At 41.0% G+C, this 21,621-nt stretch overlaps 1 protein-coding gene, 1 long non-coding RNA gene and 3 other non-coding genes across 5 annotated transcripts in view; 1 reads left to right on the top strand and 4 right to left on the bottom strand.

The window, feature by feature from the left end:
* Positions 1-435: 435 nt before the first annotated feature.
* On the bottom strand, positions 436-8,115 carry EIF4A2 (eukaryotic translation initiation factor 4A2). The gene is made up of 11 exons (XM_052804896.1): positions 7,857-8,115; positions 6,580-6,625; positions 6,359-6,491; positions 5,956-6,095; positions 4,577-4,745; positions 4,267-4,376; positions 4,020-4,163; positions 3,465-3,602; positions 3,100-3,189; positions 2,782-2,861; positions 436-1,247 (listed from the first exon to the last, which is right to left on the bottom strand). The coding sequence occupies exons 1-11, from the start codon at positions 7,883-7,885 to the stop codon at positions 1,103-1,105; spliced, it is 1,224 nt and encodes a 407-aa protein (XP_052660856.1). The 5' UTR covers positions 7,886-8,115; the 3' UTR covers positions 436-1,102.
* Positions 3,260-3,384, bottom strand: LOC128149731 (small nucleolar RNA SNORA63). Its single transcript, XR_008237794.1, has one exon. It is a non-coding gene; the product is annotated as a small nucleolar RNA SNORA63 (small nucleolar RNA).
* LOC128149749 (small nucleolar RNA SNORA81) lies at positions 3,786-3,966 on the bottom strand. Its single transcript, XR_008237814.1, has one exon. It is a non-coding gene; the product is annotated as a small nucleolar RNA SNORA81 (small nucleolar RNA).
* On the bottom strand, positions 6,175-6,244 carry LOC128149751 (small nucleolar RNA SNORD2). Its single transcript, XR_008237816.1, has one exon. It is a non-coding gene; the product is annotated as a small nucleolar RNA SNORD2 (small nucleolar RNA).
* Positions 8,116-8,137: 22 nt separating the features above from the next.
* Positions 8,138-21,621, top strand: part of LOC128149561 (uncharacterized) — a 138,866-nt gene continuing 125,382 nt past the window's right edge. The window contains exons 1-3 of the long non-coding RNA XR_008237672.1: positions 8,138-9,136; positions 15,850-15,942; positions 16,929-17,040. This is a non-coding gene — a long non-coding RNA (uncharacterized LOC128149561). The remainder of the gene's footprint in view (positions 9,137-15,849; positions 15,943-16,928; positions 17,041-21,621) is intronic.

The raw sequence follows: 21,621 nt of genomic DNA, 5'->3' as shown, positions 1-21,621 counted from the left end.
CTTGCATTTCCTGTACTGCCCCACCCTCCTGAATGCAGTAAAAAAAAAAAAAGCCTTGGGCTGGTAGTAAGCATAAACAATGCAGGCAGGGGGCATTTTAATCAAGTCAGTACTGATTAAGCAGCCATTTTCTACTCTGATGAAAGGACACATGTCCATCACCCATGAGCTGTGCCACACAGGGACAGCCTCTGGCACTTCAAGCTCACCCTTTACTACTCCAAAGCCAGCCCCTGCACCTTCCAACAAAGCTGAGAACCAGCTGAAGTCACAAACTGATGAAGCCCAGGAGCTCTGGCCACTGAGCACTAACACACCTGCTGAGGGAACCATTGCAGCAGCTGACACCTTCCACACTGTAGTGAAGTCAGACAGCTGCCATCACCCCCCCCTAGAAGCAAGACACCCCTCCAACCAAGAAGCAACTATTTACAATTTAAGTGAATATAGAAGTATTTTATTGAACATTCAAACTTCATTAAGACATGTGCAATATGGCAAATTTTACTGGGTTTAACCCTAACTAAGACAATAGTATGATTGCTTGCTTGCTGGGGCTTAGCAACAGGGTCCAGATCACACTTACCACTAATTAAATACTTTATTGAATAAATACATATGAAACAAAAATGCATTTTAATGCTCTTATAAAAGTTTAGAGATTTTGAAAGGCCTTTCCAATTCAATCTGAAGTGTAAGTACATACAATAAAGGAAGGTAGGCTAGTTTAACATAATTGGCTGACTTTATACAGCACTTATATCTTTTAGTCCATAAGTAAATTATTAAATGATAAAGAACATCTAATACAACCACTTCTATGGAACTAGGAAATAAATTTCTAATAAAGAAAAAATTTACAGACCCCATGACTTTCCACCCAACCCCAACAGTCTAACCCTAAAGTGGATAAAGCCAATGGCTTTCCCCACAAGAGCTCACGACAAAAAGTCGCTTCGCTTATCAAAAATCTGTATTTCTGATCCGTTATGAGCATTGAGACAAGATTCAATATATCCCCAAAGAAAGAAGCACAATGCACGTTGTGAATCGCCTATTCAGCAACAGCGAGCACTGCATTCAAACCACCTCATCCCAGGGATTAAATGAGATCAGCCACATTCATCGGCATCTCCTCCACCGTAGTATTGTAGAAAGTCTCAATGTCTCGCAGGATCCTCTTGTCCTCTTCAGTGACAAAATTTATAGCCACACCTTTTCTGCCAAAACGACCACCCCGGCCAATTCTGCACAAAAAGAAAACACATTTACACACAAGTTAACTAATCTGCTTTAAATGTTTGCAAGATCCATTCGTTAACTGCTGCTCTTATATCTGCCACTGGCCAGGTTAGGCTGTATTTACAGGACTAGCTGTTACCAAAGTCACATCTGGTCAGGAAAAACTAGCAGTTAGTGCCAAGAGTACAGAAGTGTCCATCCTATAGAGAGTAGCAGAACAGAAACGGTTACTCTTTTGGCTGCAAAGTAAGATCTTTATTTAATTGCCGAGTACTGTGGTACGTATGGAGTCCTAGCTCAGTCTCCCTCCCCACCACTCAACTAACACACCCATACCACATGCATCCAGTCCCAAGCACATGGCATCCAAAAGATAAGCTATTGTTCAAAATTCAGACTGTTTCTAAGTTAATCCAATTACATCCACTAACATGGAACAGCACACTCAACTTGAGAATTTTAATTCAACATAACTGTTTCCAGTGGGAAAACTTAGGGTTTGGATTTTTCTGTTTAAAAAAACCCAAGCTCAACATTTTTGTGTAAGCCTAAATCAGCCACTAACACATCACAGAACAGTTCTGTTACACCCACCAGTTCTACCTTCCTGCAGACTGCACAATAAAGTGCCTAGTCAGCAAGAGCTAAATACACAAAAATGGCTCACAAAACTTAGTGAATAATCATGACAAAAGAAATATATAAATACCGACTCGCTCTTTACGCAAACTGTGCCGCTTATGAATCCACGTCCTAAATTACGTCAACGCCGTTTCTGAGCACCATCTTGTGTCATCAACTGCTGCTATCGAGTCCTGTATTTTTTTATACCAAGTAACAAAGCACAGTTTACTTAATTTAGGGACAGTCACTAGAAGCAGTTAACTAAACCTAGGGAAACAAAACTCAAATTGCTACCAGAAGACACACACCACAGACAACAGAATCCCACCGTAAGACGAGCCACCAAGAGCAAACAAGGCACACAAAACCACAGTTGGGCCTCCAGAAGTGAAGGCAGTCCTATACAACTAGTTTGCTAAGACTATTAAAGTCTAGTCACTGAGCAGCAGCAGCAACTGATGATTACGTAGGACCTACAGATCGAGCCAACATTGCTGTCAAGATGCTATGCCACTAATGGCTTTTTGTAATCACACTCCACAACCTACATGACAAAAAAGGTAGTTCAGTAGATGGCAATTTCCCCAGATCTCAGCAAAGAATGATCAGCCATCACTGAACTTACCACACATCTAAGTTTTCCCACTGCTTTTTTTTATTGTCCAAAAGCTCTGCTCCTCCCTCATTTCAGAACCACAGCTGTGCAAGTCAGGGCTTTTTTTTTTTTTAAAGCAAAAAACACAACTAGTTTTATTTCCTGCTAGCTTTTTAGCAGTTACTACTATATGAATGGATGCTAACACCTCCTGTTACTGGCAAGGACTAAAGGGAAAAACAGGTGAGGATCTGTGCTGATTTCTGTAGAGGACACGACATTCAGTGTAGCACACCAACTAGAGTTTAGAGCCAACTAACCTGTGAATGTAGTTTTCACGATTGGTCGGCAGGTCATAATTTATAACCAATGACACTTGCTGCACATCAATGCCACGAGCCTGAAAAGCAATAGAGTCTTTAATGCAAGTCACATGCTTCAGGTTACATTATTTATCCTGTGCTTTTGTTGACCACATGGTTAGTGATGAACTACAACTGTGTAGTCCATAGTGGAGCGTAGTCTTTACTCTTCCAAGAAGCTCCAAATAGTTCAGGCTACAAGAACCTTCACTGAATTATGAAGCTTTTGGCAGCAGATTTGAACAGAAAGGTGTTCAGTGTTAAGATCATACTCACCAGCAAGTCAGTGGTGATCAGGACACGGCTTGATCCTGATCTGAACTCTCTCATGATAACATCCCGTTCCTTCTGGTCCATGTCACCATGCTGTGGAGTTAAAAAAATTGTAATTACTACAGTTCCAACAGACTAGAATATCCTTTAAAAAATAAAAGTGATGTATGAAGCCCAGCGTCCCTACCTGCCATGGAACAAAGCAGGTACGGATAGAAGGAACATTTTTCTTTAAGCAGGGGGAACGATAATACAGCACCGCACAGCTATATCATAACTTTCCTGCTTTTCACTCAAATATAGCTCGTTATTTGTTTTTCAGTATGTACATGGCGTTTCAGAAGTTATGTGGAAGTATCAATTCTTACCAGAGCTGAGACTGTGAAGTCCCTGGCATGCATCTTCTCTGTAAGCCAGTCTACTTTTCTCCTTGTATTCAGGAAAATAACAGCCTGTGTAATGGTCAGTGTCTCATACAAATCACAGAGAGTATCCAGCTTCCACTCCTGAACAGAACAAAAGATCAGGAAATGCATCACGCCACTGACAGTTCAGTACATAACACAAATCTCAAACAAGGAGTAACAGTTGAAAGCAACAACCAATTAAGCATGCTCTAGTGTGCAGTTGTATTATATTCAGTATGACCCGAGAAGTGGGAACAAGACACTAAGCAAAGTTTCTGCATCAACTGTTGCACCAAATCTTAAGACACAGGACACTGGACATTAAGAAAGAGGTCCACCCTAGTCATTTTTGATCCAGTGCATAGTTTTTCTTCTTCTTGCGTGTACTCTACTAGCATTACTACAGAAACCAAAGCTCAGCCTTGGTTTCTGTAATTTTAGCACAGTGCTTTAACAAGAAGGTAAGAGAACTTTAGCTTAACTCTTCCAGCCAGAGCAAGTACAACTGACACCAACCTCTCTTTCAACATTAATGTAGAATTGCTTGATACCCTCCAGAGTCAGTTCTTCCTTCTTCACCAAAATACGTATGGGATCTCTCATGAACTTTTTGGTCACTTCCAACACATCCATTGGCATCGTAGCTGACAGCAACACAACCTAAAATGTATTACTGGGTGTTAGCATGCACCCACACCACCAGTTCTCAGCTACACAGTAACCAAATCTACATCCAATTTAACCATGTGAAAGGTTTTTTTACCTGGATGTTTGTGCTTAATTTTTGAAAGATCTCATAAATTTGATCCTTAAATCCACGGCTCAACATTTCATCAGCTTCATCCAGAACAAACATTTTGATCCATTTAGGTGCTATTAAAAAAAAAAAAAAAAAAAGAGTATGTCATCAAGTTTCAGAAACACACTTAATACTTTTATTAATGTCACTCTCCTTTAGGACTAAGCTTTGCAGTACAACTCTCTACACTGACAGCAAATGCATTACTTAAGCTCTTCCTGCATGTGAAATTCATATTGGAAAATTATCAAGAGCAAAATTAAGTCATACTTACAAAGGTAGCGTCTGTTTAACATATCAAACACACGCCCCGGAGTTCCAACCACAATGTGCGGAGCCTCAGCCTGAAGTTTCTGCATTTCATTGCGAACATTTGTACCACCAATACAAGCATGGCATGTTGCTCCCATGTAGTCTCCAAGGGCCAGAATTACCTTCTGAATCTAAAATAAAACCCTTCCGTTAGTAGTAGTTCCTGGTACATTAAAGATTAAGCCCTGTTATCATTGGTGCTTATGGACTTCGGAAGCTAAGAGAGAAAACTAGGACTATGCAGCTCTTATGGTTAGAACTGACAGTTGCCAATGATTTTGCCCAACTGCTTGTTATTCAAGTTGTTCACTAGAAAGCTCAAGTCAGAGGGGCACTTAGTTAAAAATTTTTGTCATTACTAGTTGAACTAGCTAAAGAAGTGACTACCATGCACCTGCTATTATTAAGCTAAAAGCAGGGCCTCCAGAAGTGAACAAGTTTTCAACTGTTAAGGCCTGCATGTTAAGCACTTGCAGAAAGTTCACAAAAGAGCATACAAGTACACTGCTATGCCAGGCTTCAAAACAAGCCTCACCTCACTAGTGTCTTCAGAGTAGAAGAAAGGCTAAACATTCTGATCAGAGGTCCTTGTTCCACTGATCTGTTTGGGTTGGTTTTTCTTTTTACATTTCTTTCCTGTCTGATTTAGTATGTTTAGCTTTACCTTCAAGAACAATCTCCACTATAGCACTGGCATCTCAGTATATTCTAGTTGAAAAAGACAGGAAGTTGTATATAATAGTTTTTAGTCTATTTTGAGTTCTGTTCAATATTTCATCTTAAGACCCCACATTACTGATACACATTCATCCTAAAAATTAAGTATCCTATAAGTTTTGTTAAACACTCCCACTCTTAAAACAGAATACCAAGCCTTGAAGGTGAAGTAGACATGCATTAACAGTCAAGAAAACATCACAAAAATACAAAAACAACAAAGTGACCACATGCGCACTGCAGTTTTCATGTTGCACAACTGCACGCAAGTTCAAATAGCTTCCAAAAAGTATGTTTTGTTTCCACTCAGAACGCTGTGCTTTAATAATATATCTTGTATTTTTTCTGCTGAAGATGCTCCCTCAGAACTATACACAGCATAGCAGCTGGCTCCTGCATCCCTGCCCCAGCATACCCTCCACGTGCATCAACTCAACTTTTCAAGCAAGCAGAGAACTTGTGGGACAGAAGCCAGTTTATATCCCCCATTACTCAACACAAAAAGGGTTCTGAATGGATTAGTTACAGCCCCTTAAGTAGTCTGTTTATTGTCTCACAGTTGTGAAACCTGAAACCTATGCAACACACAAGCAGCTTTTTTTTTTTTAACTACACTATCAATACCTGTTGAGCCAGTTCTCTGGTAGGGGCCAATACTAGTGCTTGGGTCTCCTTGAGATCAATCTCCAACTGCTGCAGGATGGAAATAGCAAATGTGGCTGTCTTGCCAGTACCTGACTGAGCTTGAGCAATCACATCATACCCTAAAAAAAGTAGGATACACATTTACTGCTCCCACACAGGTCATTCATGTTTTTAGTTTTATTTTATTCCCTTTGAAATAAGTGATCAGTATTAAGAGTTCTCTCCATTTCAGGTCAGTCCCGAAAGATGGTGTACCATCATATCACTTGTTCAGTAATTACTAAAAATAGGTATCATCGCACACTAATAAAACAGCATATGCATTTTGCAACACTTTCTTAATTATCTGATGTTGGTATCAACACATGAATCACCTGCATACCTTTGATGCATGGAATAATAGCTCTCTGCTGAATAGCTGAAGGCTTCTCAAAACCATAAGCATAAATGCCCCTTAGAAGGGATTCTTTTAAATTCATATCATCAAAGTTGTCAACAATCTCATTCCAATTGCTCTGTAATGAAGAAGAAAAATAAATATTAAATCCAACACCCATCTCCATCAGTGATTAAATTCTCAAAAGTCAGTTCACATGTGCTCACCTCAATGACACCATCAGGGTCCATTCCCTCTGGGCCGCCATGGTCTCTGTCACCAAACAGAACAAGCTGTTAACACAGTAGCAACGAACATACAGAAGCGAGTTGACACCTTGGCTGCCAAAAGCCATATCTGGAACCCGTGACAGATCATTCTAGCAGGTGCGTTGATGTTTTGCCAACGGAGGGACCCCTACCCTCTCCCCACCGGCTTGGGTGCCACTAACCCAAGTCCCTCAGCTCTCAATGTGACGGAAGATCATCCAAGCCTTCGAGCCACAGCGAGGCTCACGGGGACTTTCAGACTGTAGAAAAACCCACCAGAAAAAAAAACCAACATAGCTCAATCCCCGATAAAAAAAACCTTACCTATTAAAAAACCCCAAAACCTAGCCGGCAAGACAAGGACGGCACGTCCCAGCATACAGCGCCCCCCTCACGGAAGACAGCCATTGAAGGCGGGGCTCCGCACCCCGAGCCCCGCAGTTGTGGGGAGGGAGAGCGGGGCAATGGCTGCCGCTGCGCACTCTAAGCTGGCTCAGCTGCAGCGCCTGGCGTGGAGCGGGGGGGGAGGGGGGCGGTGGGGGAGGCGGACTCCCGGCTCCGCTGCGGTCCCCCCCCCCCTCCGCCCGCCACCCCGCCCCGCCTCAGCGCCGGGCAACTCTCGCGAGAGCTCCACCCCTGGGATTGCGCAAATCGGACACTGCGCGCAGGCGGAGGAAGGCGCCGGGCGATCGCCCAGGGGGGCCGCGCCCCTCCCCCCCTCCCCGAAAAAAATGGTCTCGCCCTTACAGCCGGGGCCGCAAACCCGGGGCGAACCAACGGCGGAAAGCTGGGGCTGCGGGGGGGGGGGGGGGTGTGGGGCAAAGAGAATTGTAAGGAAAAAAAATAATCCTGAACAAGGCACTCAATACATTTTAATTACAATTTAGCTCAGTGGGTGCGATTATATTAAAAATGGCCCTTTTTTAGGGATGGGGGATGCTAATTAAATCAACAACGAAAAAGCGAACCCCGAGGAATGGAACTAAATCCCCGCTGAACCGCGACTAAGGGGCGAGACGGGACCGAAACGTCTAGAACCGGGAGGGGCCGGGGCACCAAGCACTGTCTAACCGCAGCGCCAAGCCGCCCTCAGAGAGCTGCCTCGAGCGCGCAGGCACCCCCCCCCCCCCCGCCCCCACAATCTCGCTTCTTTCCCTCTCCCTGGCCGCCTCCAACCAGCCCATCGAGCCCCCTTACAAGGAAAGGGCCCGAGGCCTCCCCATGCCGCGCCATACCTGCTATAATCCGCGGAGCCGCCTGACATGTTCCGAACACCAGCTCTGTCCTCAACTGAAAAGGCAAGCCCTCCGCGGCGCCCGCTTTATATATCCGCCCCGCTGCCGGACTCGTTTCGCTCTGCTCTGCGCATGGATATACGCCTCACGCCACAGCGAAAAAGGTACTAATGCCCCCGGATTGAGCCCTCTTCCCAAGGGATTCCCCTCACTCCACTCCTTGAGGTACTCTGGAGGGGGTGCCTGAGCCATTCGGGGCCACGAGGTCAGGGGAACGTGGAACTACTTTTTTCCCTCAGAGCGCGGAAGGATATTGCACCATTGACGGCGTGACAGCGCCTCGCTCCTTCCTCCCGCTCTCCTCCCCCCCCCCCCTCGTTCCTGCGCACGGGGTTTCCCGCTCCGGCCCCTGCTGCAGCGCGGGGGAGGGGGAGCGTGGCGGGGGCGGCGGGGGTAGCGAAGGAGGGGGGAGGCGGCGGGAAGGGGCGAGGGCGGCCGGGGCCGACACGACCGGGGCCCGGCGGGCCAGGCAGTCGGGCTGAGAGGGGCAGGGAGCAGGCCATGCGGCAGCAGCTGAGGGGGCAGAGCGGCTCCCTGTCATGGCTGCGTTTCCCCCGCCATGTCGGTTATTTTTAAAGCCCCGGTGCCTGGAAGTCAGGGGATGACAGAGGAGAGCGGCTTCCTCGGGCGGGGAAGACGGCTGCTGGGCCGCGGGGCTCGCCCCTGTCCGTCCCCCCCCCAGAAATGACTCCCTCCTCCTCCCTGCTAGGCTAAAACACCCCCTGAATTCTCCCTCCTCACCTCCTGCTGAGGGGCAGGAAGGGGCTAAGCCCGGGTCGGTTAGTGAGGGGGGCAGCGCTGGGCGACAGGGAGCGGCGGCCGGCGGGGCCGTGAGGTGAGGGGGGAAGATGGTGGCGCCTGAGGGCCCCCCCCCTCAGCCCCGGCCCCCTCCTCAGCCCCGGCCCCCGCTGAAGCACGGGGTGGGTTTGTGTGGAAACCGGCGTCGCGGTGAGGAGGCCGGCCGGGCCCGGGGGCGGGGGGGTGCGCGGGCGGCGGGTGCTCCGTCTGCCCGGGTTTAGGACAGCAGCTTAGCTGAATCACGCAAATTTGTCACGGGGTGTTAAATGTGGATAATTTCTAAAGGGGATGAAGGCGTATTTGGAGAGTATTTGAGGGAGATAGGCGGGGTGGTCCTCGGGGCGCTACTGAAAACGCAGTGCTGCGGTTCATAGTACAGCCAGCGATGTCTGCGAAAAAAATCTGTCACGGCTGATTTAAAGGTTAGTGCAGTCCAAAATAAAGCAGTAAGGAAGATGTTACTGTGCAAACCGACTCAATGAAATGATCGGTGATCATGCCCGTTGCTTTCATACTGCTGTAGAAAAAAATATCGATCATTTTAATGTTCTTCTCAGGATTTACAATAATCTGTTCATCAATATTTCTCATGTAGGCAAATAATAAAAATTATAAGCAATAATTTTTGCCAACTTTAATGGGTTTATGTGTGCCACTTCTCAAACTTGTTTCCATAGTGATTATATATGAACAAATGGAGGCAGTGCTTGAAAAACTCAACCCTTTACTTGTCTAGAATATTGTAAATTGTCTAGAACCATCTAGAATATCTGTAAAGGGCATCTCTGAAAGACTAAATGTACATTAGCTCTTCCTATGGTAGCATCTGCTGGGGCAATATTATCTGTAGAAATAATGTAACACTTACCAATATCCCAGCTAAACTATAAATGCAGCTCCTCTGTTGACCCACCCTAATGCTCTCAAGTTTTGTCTGCCCATGCTGAGTAGAAAATATTGAGGATGCTTCTTGTATTTGCAATTTAGACAGCCACACAATAGTAACCGGAGGCCTTTTTAAATGAATGATAGCAGTTTGCATGGACCCGTAAGCCTCTGGTTGTAAAAGAAACAGGATGGACTGAAGAAAGAACGTGAACACAGGTTCAGGCTGGCACAATTAGACTGCCCATTAAAAATTACTTTGGGTCTAAATGGAAGAAATAATACTACTGAATATTTGTTTTTATTATCTCGAACATTTATTAAGAAAGCTGTAGAGTGTAAATACTTTTTATTTAAGTATTGTAATTAGGTCTTAGTATATTTGCAAACCTGAGTGGAAAAGGTTTCTTGACATATAGGAATTTCAAGAAGGTAAGCCATCATTTTCCACAGACTCTAAATGTCTTTTAAAAAACCATTTGTCATCTCAGAAACAAGTATCTAGTTTATCTTTTTCTGTAAAGAAATTTGTCATTTCAGATTACCTGTGTATTCAAACCACTTTGAAAGTTCGGTTTTGACAAAAGTAGTTTTTAACTAACAAGGCTTTCCTAGCTTTCTTTAAGGACAGTTATAGGAAAAACTGTTCCCATTGCTCTAACTTGCTGCAAGTCTTGTTTCACTCAACTTGACCAAACTTCATCCCATTCAAAAAAAAACCCCAAAAACCCAAAACTCAGAAAATGTTTTTTGACTATTAACTTCAATCAAGGGACAATTTTTTAAATTGATTTTGTTATTTACTGTCTGTGATAATGGCATCTGGGAGTCAGATGCCAAGATTTCTTTATGCAGACAACTATGGAGCCAAACAGTGCTACCTGCACCCGGCCCAGAGCTCCTGATCACTGGCCTTTATAGAGCAGCTTGAAATTTCCATGTCTCTGAGGGTTTTGTTCAACTGTGATTTACCTGATGCTTGAATATAAAGAAAAGTCTGTGGGTGTATTAGTATCTCCTGTCACATGGTCATGGCAGAGTCTGACAAATCTGATTAGTTGGCTGTGTTATTTGCTCTGGTTCATCGTTATTTTAATCCACTTTTATAGAATCAGATAGTCCCCAGTCATATGGCCTCTCGTCAGATGCTCTCTATTTGCCTTAAGTGTTGTATGACTGGAACTATGAAATTGCGTTTTAAGAAACAAATCATCAGTTCCCATGTTAAAGAGACTCATGGATGTTCCACATCAAGGCATATGAGGAAAGGAATCCAGTGTTTCTTCCAGTGAAAATCACTGACTTGTTTCACCAAATGAAAAGAGGAAAGAAGTTTTGCTTCATTAACTTGGGATAAGCAAAGGGTTGGAAACACTGAATCAGTCCTCTCTTTTTGTGAAACAAGATAGCAGAAATCCAGGATTGTTGTCCTAGCAATGACCCTAACTGCACTAGAGAGAACATTTTTTACTCTTTAAAACTTGTGTACCTGAATAGTATTTGAGAAATATCTTTTCAGTTATAGTAAGGCAAACAGCCAATTCATTTGTGATATCGTATATAATTTGTGTATTTTTAGACTGGTGGTAGCCATGCTTTGCCTGGGATTATTTGTGTTCTGAACATGAAGCATCATAGCAACAGGTATTGAAAGGTCAGATTTTGTCACTGGCAAAAATCTTGGACTGACAGTGGGATTTGTTATGGCCCCCTGGCTTTTAATTTTCTTAAGCTTTCTAGAGCAGTCTCAACTGAAAACTTGCTCCTCAAGGACCAGGTTCATGTTATCATCAGGCAGAAGAGATACCAAAAGGATGCTAAATAATATGTCTGTGCTACTAAAGGTAGGATCCACGGCCACATTTATGTGTGCACATAATATACTTCAGTAGATGTCTCCCCAAAAGACAATCCTAGTGAATCATGAGCTCTTTAGTGAGAGTGAACATTATACATTTATTAACAGGGGGTAACAGATGGACTAGCTGGTTTAGCAGCTGGCTTTCTAGTCATTATTCATGCAGATTGAAGTAAAGAATGATGTATCTAAAGAAAGCAGTAGGAGCTGACACCTCTTGAAACTGAGCTCTAGTTGAGCAATCCCTGCTCATCAATATTCTGGCAAAGGCGATGTCACAGTTTGCATTAGGAAATTTCAGAAAACTCCTTTTAGAAATCTCATACCATGATTTGAATTTACCATGAAACTGTCATGTACTTCACGGGAAACCTGGAAAATCCTGAGTTCCTCTCCTGCATTTGCAAGTCTGATGCTAGAGTATGTACTGTATATTATTTGATTGCCACAACTAGCAGGGCAAAGAAAGTAATTGTAAACAGACAGAGTTTATTCACAGTAGGTCACATTAAGGATCAAGATGATTTGCCAGGGTGTTGTTAGCAAGAAGTAATGTTTTTCAGTTCATGATTCCCAAAGGATCCTGCCTAAACAAAAGCTTCCTTCCTCAGATGTAGGAGCAAACAGGAAAGATTCTGGAAAATCTCGAGGGGAGAGAGAAAGTCCAAATTCCAGGAGTCCCATGCTTGCAATTTAAATACAGTCACTGGGTTTCATTAATGCTAACATGCTTTTTTTGTCATTCCACTGAAATTATAATCTAAACAAACTAAATAAGAATTTATAAGGTGCAGTGGTTTTAATGCACTGAGAAAGCTTGCTTTGCATTCTTTAGTATCTCTGTGTGATTTGAAATCCATATTATGATGACTTTCGTACATTAGACTGTTAGGCTTGCTTTGTCATTCTTTTTTAAAGTTATTTTACAACTTTGTTGTGCTTTGACAGATATTTCTACTCTTTCTAACTGTAATCAAACTTGTGTTGTGAAATCTCAATGATGTCCTTGTTCAGTGAATTGAAAGTACATCCAGACACAGAATTTTCTCTCCCAGTCAAAGTTTTGTCTCACTGAATAGTTGTGTGCTAGGCCAATAAGGAACATTTTCAAAAATGCTTAAATGATTTAGGAGGTGAGCACTATAGAAAGCCAGTGGGATTTAAGCTGCTTTAGTTAATTTAATTGTTCCACATGCTCAGTCTATTCAAGATATTCAGACTTGTGCAGAGGATATAGGGTGGATAGGACCTTTTGCTGACCAGCTGACTCACTTGTCTGAAATGTATGCACGGTGGTTTGTGGCTTGTGCTCCCTAATTGCTTCGAGCACAAGTCTCCAAGACGTGTTCCTGCTTCAGTTTTGCATAGTTTTGTTTCTTAGCCTAAGTTCTCTCATTCCCAGTAAGATTTTTTTATCTTTATGTTAATTTGTTAAACTGTTTAAAACTAATCTACTTGTTTTTTAAAGAAAAGGCAAAGTTGTTTGAATTCCATATTTCAGATTATTCATCCATTAATTCATCTTCTCCTAGAGTTTGGAGCTTAAATTCAGACTTGTAGTGACCTTGGTGCCTTCAGATGTCCGAAGGTATCTGTTATGTATTTCTTATTCTGGAACAATTAGGTGCTCGATGAATCTTTAAGAAAGGTGGTTTCTCCTTTATACAGTGGGAAAGTTCTTGTAACCTGCTGCTGAAAGGAAGTGGCAGAAATGTTCTGGTGCCTCAGAGGAACCTGGGATTCTCAGCCCTGTCTCAGAGGGTCAAAAATCTAAAGAACTAAGGGAAGTTAAATACTTCTTATTTTTATAGTAGATGCATATAATTTCATCCAGTGGCCTTTGAACTTGTGAAAATTTTCCCATTTACTTCAGTTAGAATTACGTTGGGCTTCTTATAAAAAACTAGTGTTAATTTTAGAAAATGTGTATTTCCTTTCTTAGAAGAAGTATGTAAATCACTGTTAATTCTTTAAATGAGTACAAAGTAAGAAGACTATCATATGGGATCACTTATGGTGGTCTTGTGATTTTAGTAACTATTCTGGTAATAAGAACATTGGCACAATAAAATCCCAACCCAAATACTTGAAACAGAAATATACTTTTCTTTCTATGATTTTCTTAGTCATTCAGTCTTCTGCATGCTATAAAACTCAATAGTTATAGTTTTAGGTCTTGAACGTTCTCCTTGATTGAGCAATTAGATTCTTTCTTGCAGTCTTTAAGGCTTGTAGTCAGGCCCAGGACATGGTGCCAGCTTAGCTCTGTTCTCTGTTGTGTTAAAGACTCCCAGTGTGACCACAGCCATGTAATTTTAGCACTAAAATTGAACAGATAATATTTATTAGAGACTTGTCATTGACTTTTATTGGAATGAGAGCTCTTTCTGCACTTCAGTTTTCTCCTCCGTAAAGTGGGGGTGATAGTATTTGCCTCAGAGGTTACATGTGGGCAAATGTTTGAAAAATGTGGAGATCAGTAATGGTAGGAGGCTTAGAAATCTCTGATAGAAGTTACATACATACTTTCAGGTTAGAGTTTGTTCTTTCTATTACAAAAGTAAAGAAAGCTAGAGAGATTAAGCAGGTGGCAGCTGCTGATAACATCCTGACAGAGTACTGTGGTTACGTTTATTTTTTTAAGTCAATTGGAAGCCTTCTGCACTACCATGAAATAGTGTATGTCGTATATTTCTGTGAGACAGACTGCAAAGAACATTTTCCAATTCTGAGAGAGAGGTAAATATAAGCCTATGCATTCTTTTGAAGAAAACATTTTTCCTTCTGATATTGGTTAACTATGCAAGTTATTTATTCTCATAGTTATTCAATTTGGAATCCACTGACAAAGCTTGCGGTTTTGAATTGCTGAGCTGATTTCAGTTGTTTAATTTTTGGAACAGCCACTACAGGCAGACCTATATTCTGTATTTAGTTTTGAGTACCTTTCTTCGTTGATAAAAAAGTTGGCTGTTATGTTCTTAGTAGGAAGAAATAATGCATGTGAACCAAGCCCAAGACGAAAACACTAAAAAGGCTAAGCAGTTCTTTGATTTTACATGAGTATATTCAAAGGACCAGAGTTTGTGATAAAAAATTAATAATCTCTAATACGTATTGTAGATATGCTTACCTTGATAGATGCTTTATGTCCTGACTGATGAGACTAAGTCATACAACTCTGTCCTTCCCCATCCAAATTGCAGTTTTAGACATCAGAGCAAACACACTGTGCTTTTCAGAGTTTATGTACAGTGCTGTGAGTTATGAGGGCCCATCTTGGATTAGTGACAACAAAATGGCTAGGTTTTATCAACTGATACAGCATTGCACAGAATGCTTTGGTATTAGTGTTTTACAGGCCTATATTGTCAGAATATTTAAAACGTGTACGTCCCTAAACAGCAAGAGTAAGATACCATAGAAATTATTTAATTGTCCTTTAACAGAAGCTCTTTCTGCCCATATCCAGCCTTGTGTGTTAACTGAAGTCTCTTCCTCCTTCTCTAGTAGAGCATTTGAACCTCCAGAACAGTATTTTGCAGTTTATAGAGCTTGTTGCAACATGTACATGTTAACAATAAAGATAAATACTTTGTCATTAATAAAATGAGCTATGTAGTCAGAAGTATTGCCTTAAGGTAAATCTTAATTTGTACAAACTGGAAGTTTTCTACTGAGCTTTACTTTTTGTAAGAAAATTGAGACTCCTCATTTCTGCAGGTAACTATAGCTCAAATTCCCTGAGTTTTGTTTCTGTCACTGATACTGGCTCAATATGAAATTATAGATGAGTAGTTTCAGCTTTGTGCTCTTGTTTCACCTGCCTGTAAAATGGAAATCATAATCTCCTGTCTGAAGGATCTCTTAGAGCATAAACTGTTTAAGGCTGGGGCTGACTGCTTTATGTGCTATGCTTCAGCCTAGAAAGCTGTTGGTTCTGGGTGAGAAGCTGAGGTTCTACCTGGGTAAAAGTTTAAAAAATTAATGAAGATAAACATTTTGACTTGTTTAATCATTTTGTTTGTTTGTTTTGTTAATCCTTCTGAGATTTATTGGATGAAATATAAATATTACAAGGCTTTTATCTTTAACAGTGTTACGGATGCATGCTGTTGTCATGACTGGGTCTGAAATGTGTGCCCGTGAAGCTGAAGCTGCCAAGTGGGCTGCTAAGAAACTGTCTTGTAACTGTTCTGCTCTGTTTTGGGGGGTTTCTTTTTAGTGTTATGGAGCCTCTGTAGGCCAGTCCTTAGTCCCAGTTGTTTGTGCTTTAACCCACCCCAGAATGCTATGATATATTATTTTGTATACTAATTGAATACTGCCAGATGAGATGAAAATGAACATATGAGGTGCAGGATAGTAGGTAATTCATTCTTTTCCTCTCAGGTTGCACCCAGGAACAGCTGCCCACGTTTTCCTGGGGTCCACTGACACAAGCAAGCATGGACATCCACTGATGCAAGCACAGACAGGATGCAGGTGAGCACATTATCATGAGTTATCTTAGCCAGGAGTAACTGTGGCATTGCTTGTGCTAATCCAGGACATGCACTTTAACACGTCATGTCACAGCAATTGGCAGTGGCCAGAAACCTTTGTTCTTACGCAGCAGGAGACAGAAATGAGAGTTCATGCGGAATTACAGAAATACATTGATTCATTTATTTCATGCATGTATTGAAAGTGATTGGATTATAATTTACTGGCAATTTTTTGCAATAAATAAAGAATATATATGTCCCTCTATTCAAAGTAGTTTTTTCTTGTGCTAGGTACTTTAATTTAATTCAAGAGTTTCTTGTAATAATTGTTTCTGAATCTTAAGGAGTTGTTTATTTGCTATCATATTCAACATTTATTTGTAGCTCATTCTTCTGGTCAATTTAAAAGTAGCAAAGTCAGGAAAATCCTAATTTCTAAGCAGGCAGATACTATAATACTCAATAACCACCCAGTTACTGGTATTTTTCTTTGCTTGCTCTTTTGTCCTCTGTAGCTTGTGTTACCATTTCTAAATATATTCTGATATACACTTTTCCATGGATTACAAGACTACAAGATCTTGTATGATATTATTCCTTTTATTTTAGCAGCAATTTAAACAAACAAACCACTGGTTTAATTTATGTGTTAATAACAAATACTTAGAGTTTCAGGACTTCATTTGGATGTGATATTTTGTGTATCTTAAGCTCAGAATTTTCTTTTTTTCACATTTCTGTCCGAGAAAGCTGAGTTATCACAACAATGATTTTACAGTTTATTACCCAAAAGGACTTCTCTGATTTCCTTTACTATTATTTATTTGCATTGCTAACATTCAGCTCTTCTGAGAATACAACTTTGTACCCCCAGGAGCACGCTTTTTTTCTGAAATCACATTGGAATTGTGTTTGTTAATTTACATCACATCAGAATTTTCTTTGCTAATTTATTGGGAAAGCAAACTGTGTCTCTTTATGCAGAAGGAAAGAGAGAAAAGTCAGAACCGTAAAGGACTGCTGCCTCAGAGCTGCTGTTGCCATAGAGCTGCTAACGAGGAAAAAACTGCAGCATGGATTTCTTCTGCTGTTGAAGGTAAGATGAGGGCACAGCAAAGACTGTAGGAGGGGGAGGGGAGGCAGAGGGAGGGAGAAGAGGAAGAAAGTCTGCGTCCTTGCTGTCTAAAAAAGGAAATTCAGTGTCAGTGTTCATGAGCAGAACTGCTGGTGCAGAAGAACAAAGCTATCTCAGTTGTTTAGGGTAGCAAGAGTGATGAGCAAGCAAGCGCACTCCCATGCTTTCAGGAGGAAATACTGCAAAGAAAGGAGGGAGAAGAAGAGTGACTTTATCATTTAGAAAATTTTGCTGCTTCAAGATAGCTGCTTTTTGATACTACTTTGGCATTAATATTATTCCCCTGGGTAAAGACAGCTGTGAAAAAACTCAGTAGGTAGATAAGCAAGAAGAAAAAGTGGTGGTAAAAAAATTCAACCTCATCTTGAGCTGATGAATTCTGTCAGTATGCATTAAAATGTGTCAGTTGTTACACTCAGCTGTGCAGTGCTGTGAAACCTTTCACAATTCAAGTGAAATTATATTTTTTGTGGTAAGATTGTTATGATAAATTGATCTGTTATCAACCTTTTTATCAGTGATCTTTCATCTTTTGTCTAAGATGTCTTTTGAGTGAAAATGTGTAATAAATAATAGAAAATTAAATATTAGATACTTAACAATACTGACTACAGGACTGACATCAGACATGCTTTCTGCGGAATCTCTAATGGGGTGAGCTTTGTAGATTAAGACTCTTTATGATCATTGCAGAATAATCTGCAAAACACTCATTCAAAAGCTTCTGCTGCTGTTTCTACATCTGTCTAGCATGTTACATATTGCAGCTTTTTACTATCCTTCACCTGCTCCTTTTCTCAGTCTTTTGGCTCTTTCTGAGGCAACGGAACCCACATGCCCTGCACAGCAAACCCAGCACGCCTGCCCTTCTTGCATAGTGGGGCCTTGAAGAGGCTGAAACAACCTTTAGAGGCAGTGGTAACACTGTCTTGGCTATGTTGATACTAGTATGTTGATATTGCTTAACCATCTGATTGCTGTATTATTGATTGTGCTTGGATAGAACAGCCCTTCCTCGCAATTTCTTGTTTTGCACTTTATCACCATTTATCAAATGGTGTTTGACTATTTCTCCTGGAGTCTGTTTGAAGATTGGGTCAGAGTGAATTTCTCCTATAGCAGTCTGTTAGCTTGATCGAGAATCAGCAACTCAGGCCGCAAATAAATAAAAGTATACTAGGGGTTCAGAATTTTTCTGGCATTACAGTCTCTCATTGTGAAATTGTTATTCTTTGAGATTATAGCGCTTAGCTCATACATGCCATTTCCCAGTCATGAATGGCACTGGGAGAGATATATTGATCATGAATACATCAGTTGCCATTTCAAACGTATGTCATGAGGAATTGGATGCGTAAGTGTATTTTTACTAGTCAGACTCACTTTGTGATTCAGACTAATTGTGTCAGACTCATTAGCTGCAGACAGTTTTTCTGCAGTCTTCAGAACTGTTCTTTTTATTTACTATAGTCCCCAGTGGAGTCAGTGGTTGATGACATTCTGTTAAGGTTTGCATGGGTCCCTTGAACCAGCACACATGAAGATCAAGTCTTAATCCCTGATTGAGGCAACCCCTGGCAATACAAGTGATTGTGATTTAGTTCAATGTCAGTAAGTGGTTTAGTCATTTTGTGCTCTGAACAATTGTTAATATCTTGCTGGAGTGAATAATTGCGTTAGGACTGAGGTCCACAGAGCATTAGATGCTGCATTTCAGAAGACTTCACTCAACTTGTGGCTCAAACCTGTTTGGGTTCTTTAGAAATCTGAGGTGATTATTCAAACAAGCATGACTGTATAATAAACACCTCTATGCAGAATAGCTCTTCAAAAAGGAATGGATGGTCCCTATGCAGACTAAAATTTAGTTGCCTTAGATAAATATTTAGTGGAAGGTTAGGGTTGCATCTTAGATCAATTTAATGTAGTTCTTCATTGACAAAAATGGGCAGCCAGAAGCACAATGTTGCTAACTGACAGGTTATTCTCACAAGTTTGCAAATAGTATGTATATTCATTGGTTCCAATTGGTGGTGGCTAATATGTTTTTACAGTGAAAAAGACAAGAGCTACAGTAGCGCTAGTACAGAAATGTCTTGGCTGATTAACAGTGTCCAGTGTGTGGAGTGAGTGCAGATACATTATAACCTTCATATTGACACTATTCCTATGCTAGATGGTCAGCTACAACCAACAGATCTATCAACTTTAGTGAAGGTTTCAGAGGCGTTTTGGTTGTCTTATGGTAGAAAAGTAGCTTAATCTGAAGCTAAACGAAGAAGAGTTGTTTGTAAATCTGGTAATCTGTTCATACATTTATACGGAACTCTGAAGAAAGAGGCAGTCTTGTAGTTTATACTTGTTTTTCCTGCTTCTTCCATCTGGCTTGTATTGTGGGAGTGGTCACGAAAATAAGGAAGTATGGCAAAATGTTGCCCAGAACACTCTAATCTCTGTATTGGGCCACAAAAGAAGCTATTAAGCCACTAGTGTTACTGTGGTTAATGCCAGCACCTGCACCAATTCCCAAAACATCCCAAAATATAAGAGCTATTTTGTGGGTTAATGCTGCCCATAATTACATTTTTCTGCTTGCAAGGAGGTGTTGCACTGCTCAATGTCCATCTCAGCCTCTTCCAAGTAATATCAGTTTTCTACACCATAGGCTTTGGCTGAGTGCTCTAAGGCCTGATTTTTAGCTGAGTATCCACAATGCTATTTAAAGTTAATGGGAGCACAGGCTTCTCAGCACAATTTAAAACCAGGCCTCTGTGCTGAAACAAGAGATCTGAGTTTAGCAGTCACAAGACTGCTTAAGTGATCAGTCTGAATTCTAGATACCTTCTGGAACTGTTGGTTTTTTGTGGTGTGTTTTTGGGGGGGCTGGGGTTTTTTTTTGTTTTTTTTTGTTTTTTACAAAGCATATTGCCAATACTTGATTGATTCCTGGGAAGTTGAGGTACGTCCCATTGTATATCTTGATTTTTATTAATTTTGTGAACATATACAGCTAGTAGAACAGCTGGCACATATGAATTAATAGAATTCAGCTATAATAGATTTATTTCTCCATGATGTTTTATGGCATTAATCTTTTTTTTGTTGGATTGAATGGCAAGGAATTAACTTCTGCTGACATGCTTAAGGGTTAGAATAAGAAATAAACCAATGTTCCTTTATTGTTTAAATTTCCTTGTATGTATCTGGTGGATTTTTCAAGGTACTGAAGTATGGTGTTTTGGGCATGTAGTTCAAAGTCTTTCTTTAAATATGCTATAGCTCCCCCTGTTCTGTCAATGATCATTATGTTCCCCCCTTGAAATCAATAATCATCCATTCTTGTCTACACCAACTGTCTGAGTTTTTTATAGTAATCTAAGTTTCAGTTAAAAATATGTCCTCCCTGGATAAAAGGTACATCCTCATTCATTCCCTGCCTTAATCAGTTTTGTTTGTTCACTCCCTTGTTTTTTGGTCACACAATTATTTTTTAGTTCCAAGCCAAGAGGTCTGTTAGGGCTCCTGTAATACGTACATCCAGTGGAAGATGGGGTGTCATCCAATGAATTTATACAGTGACTTCTCTTCAGTTTTAAAACAAATATACTTCTTTGGCATGACTCTGGATTCTGTGGGGAATTCTGATTCTCTGTGACTCACTTTGAACTGAAACAGCAAGGTAAGTAGTTGGCTGTGTGAAGCCAGTAGTTTAATGCCTGATCTTCAACTCATAGACCAGTACTGTCAGTATTCATGGCAGAAGAGAAAAGAATCGCTATCAGGTTTATAATCCCTGTTACTCCATACTGATAGGAGTTACTCCTTTGGAGCTTATGCTTGGTTTTCACTGAGCAGCAGATTGAAACCAGTTCAGGAACAGCAGTAATACTAGTATTCATTGTAGCAAGATGCCTTACCCAGTTAGGAAAACCTTCTCTCTTTCCTCCTTAAAGCAGCCTTTCTCTTATTTTAGAATGCAGTAGAAACATTGTGTTATTAATCACATTTTACCAAATGAACTTCACTTAAAGCTTAATTAAAACTGAATTGTACTAATGTAGTCTTGTAAACACAGCAGAATTAGGAGTTGTGTGAGTAGCTGGTCACAGAATTGACCACAGAATATCTATCTCCATTGTTTTCAAAGAATATTGGAGGAATTTGTACATTGGATTTGGTACAGCTCTGTCTATATGACAATGGCCATACAGTGTTGTAATTTCTAATTCTGTAGCCACTTAGATGCATTTATCCTCAGATAAATCCTCCCTAAATTGGGAGCAATTATCTTGCTGGCTGAGAGACCTGAGAAAACAAGGAAAGAAATGGGTTCTTATGTCTTATCAAATGCCAGTGTTCATCGTTAATTATCCACATTTTCTGTTGTCAGGTGCCTGCACATCTCTCTCTGATGGCTAGTTACACTATGTGAATGTAGCATTAGAGGATGATTGGAATTGCCGAGTGTGATTAAAAGGTCATGTCTGAATTACAGCAAAAATCCAATAGGCCATCCATAGTAAAGCTGAGGAATTTTTCATA

The sequence above is a fragment of the Harpia harpyja genome, chromosome 12 (genome assembly GCF_026419915.1).
Source record: "Harpia harpyja isolate bHarHar1 chromosome 12, bHarHar1 primary haplotype, whole genome shotgun sequence".
Taxonomy (NCBI): domain Eukaryota; kingdom Metazoa; phylum Chordata; class Aves; order Accipitriformes; family Accipitridae; genus Harpia; species Harpia harpyja.
This window is presented reverse-complemented; position numbering and strand designations above follow the sequence as displayed.

Bases quoted from the DNA above. Each gene is read 5' to 3' on its own strand.
- EIF4A2 (XM_052804896.1), bottom strand. From the start codon at position 7,885: ATGTCAGGCGGCTCCGCGGATTATAGCAG. The intron at 2,862-3,099 runs GTGAGTATGATC...ATTGCTTTTCAG, and splicing joins TGATCACCACTGACTTGCTG to GCTCGTGGCATTGATGTGCA. The intron at 1,248-2,781 runs GTTAGTTGGCTC...CTTTTTGTGCAG, and splicing joins CGTGAAAACTACATTCACAG to AATTGGCCGGGGTGGTCGTT.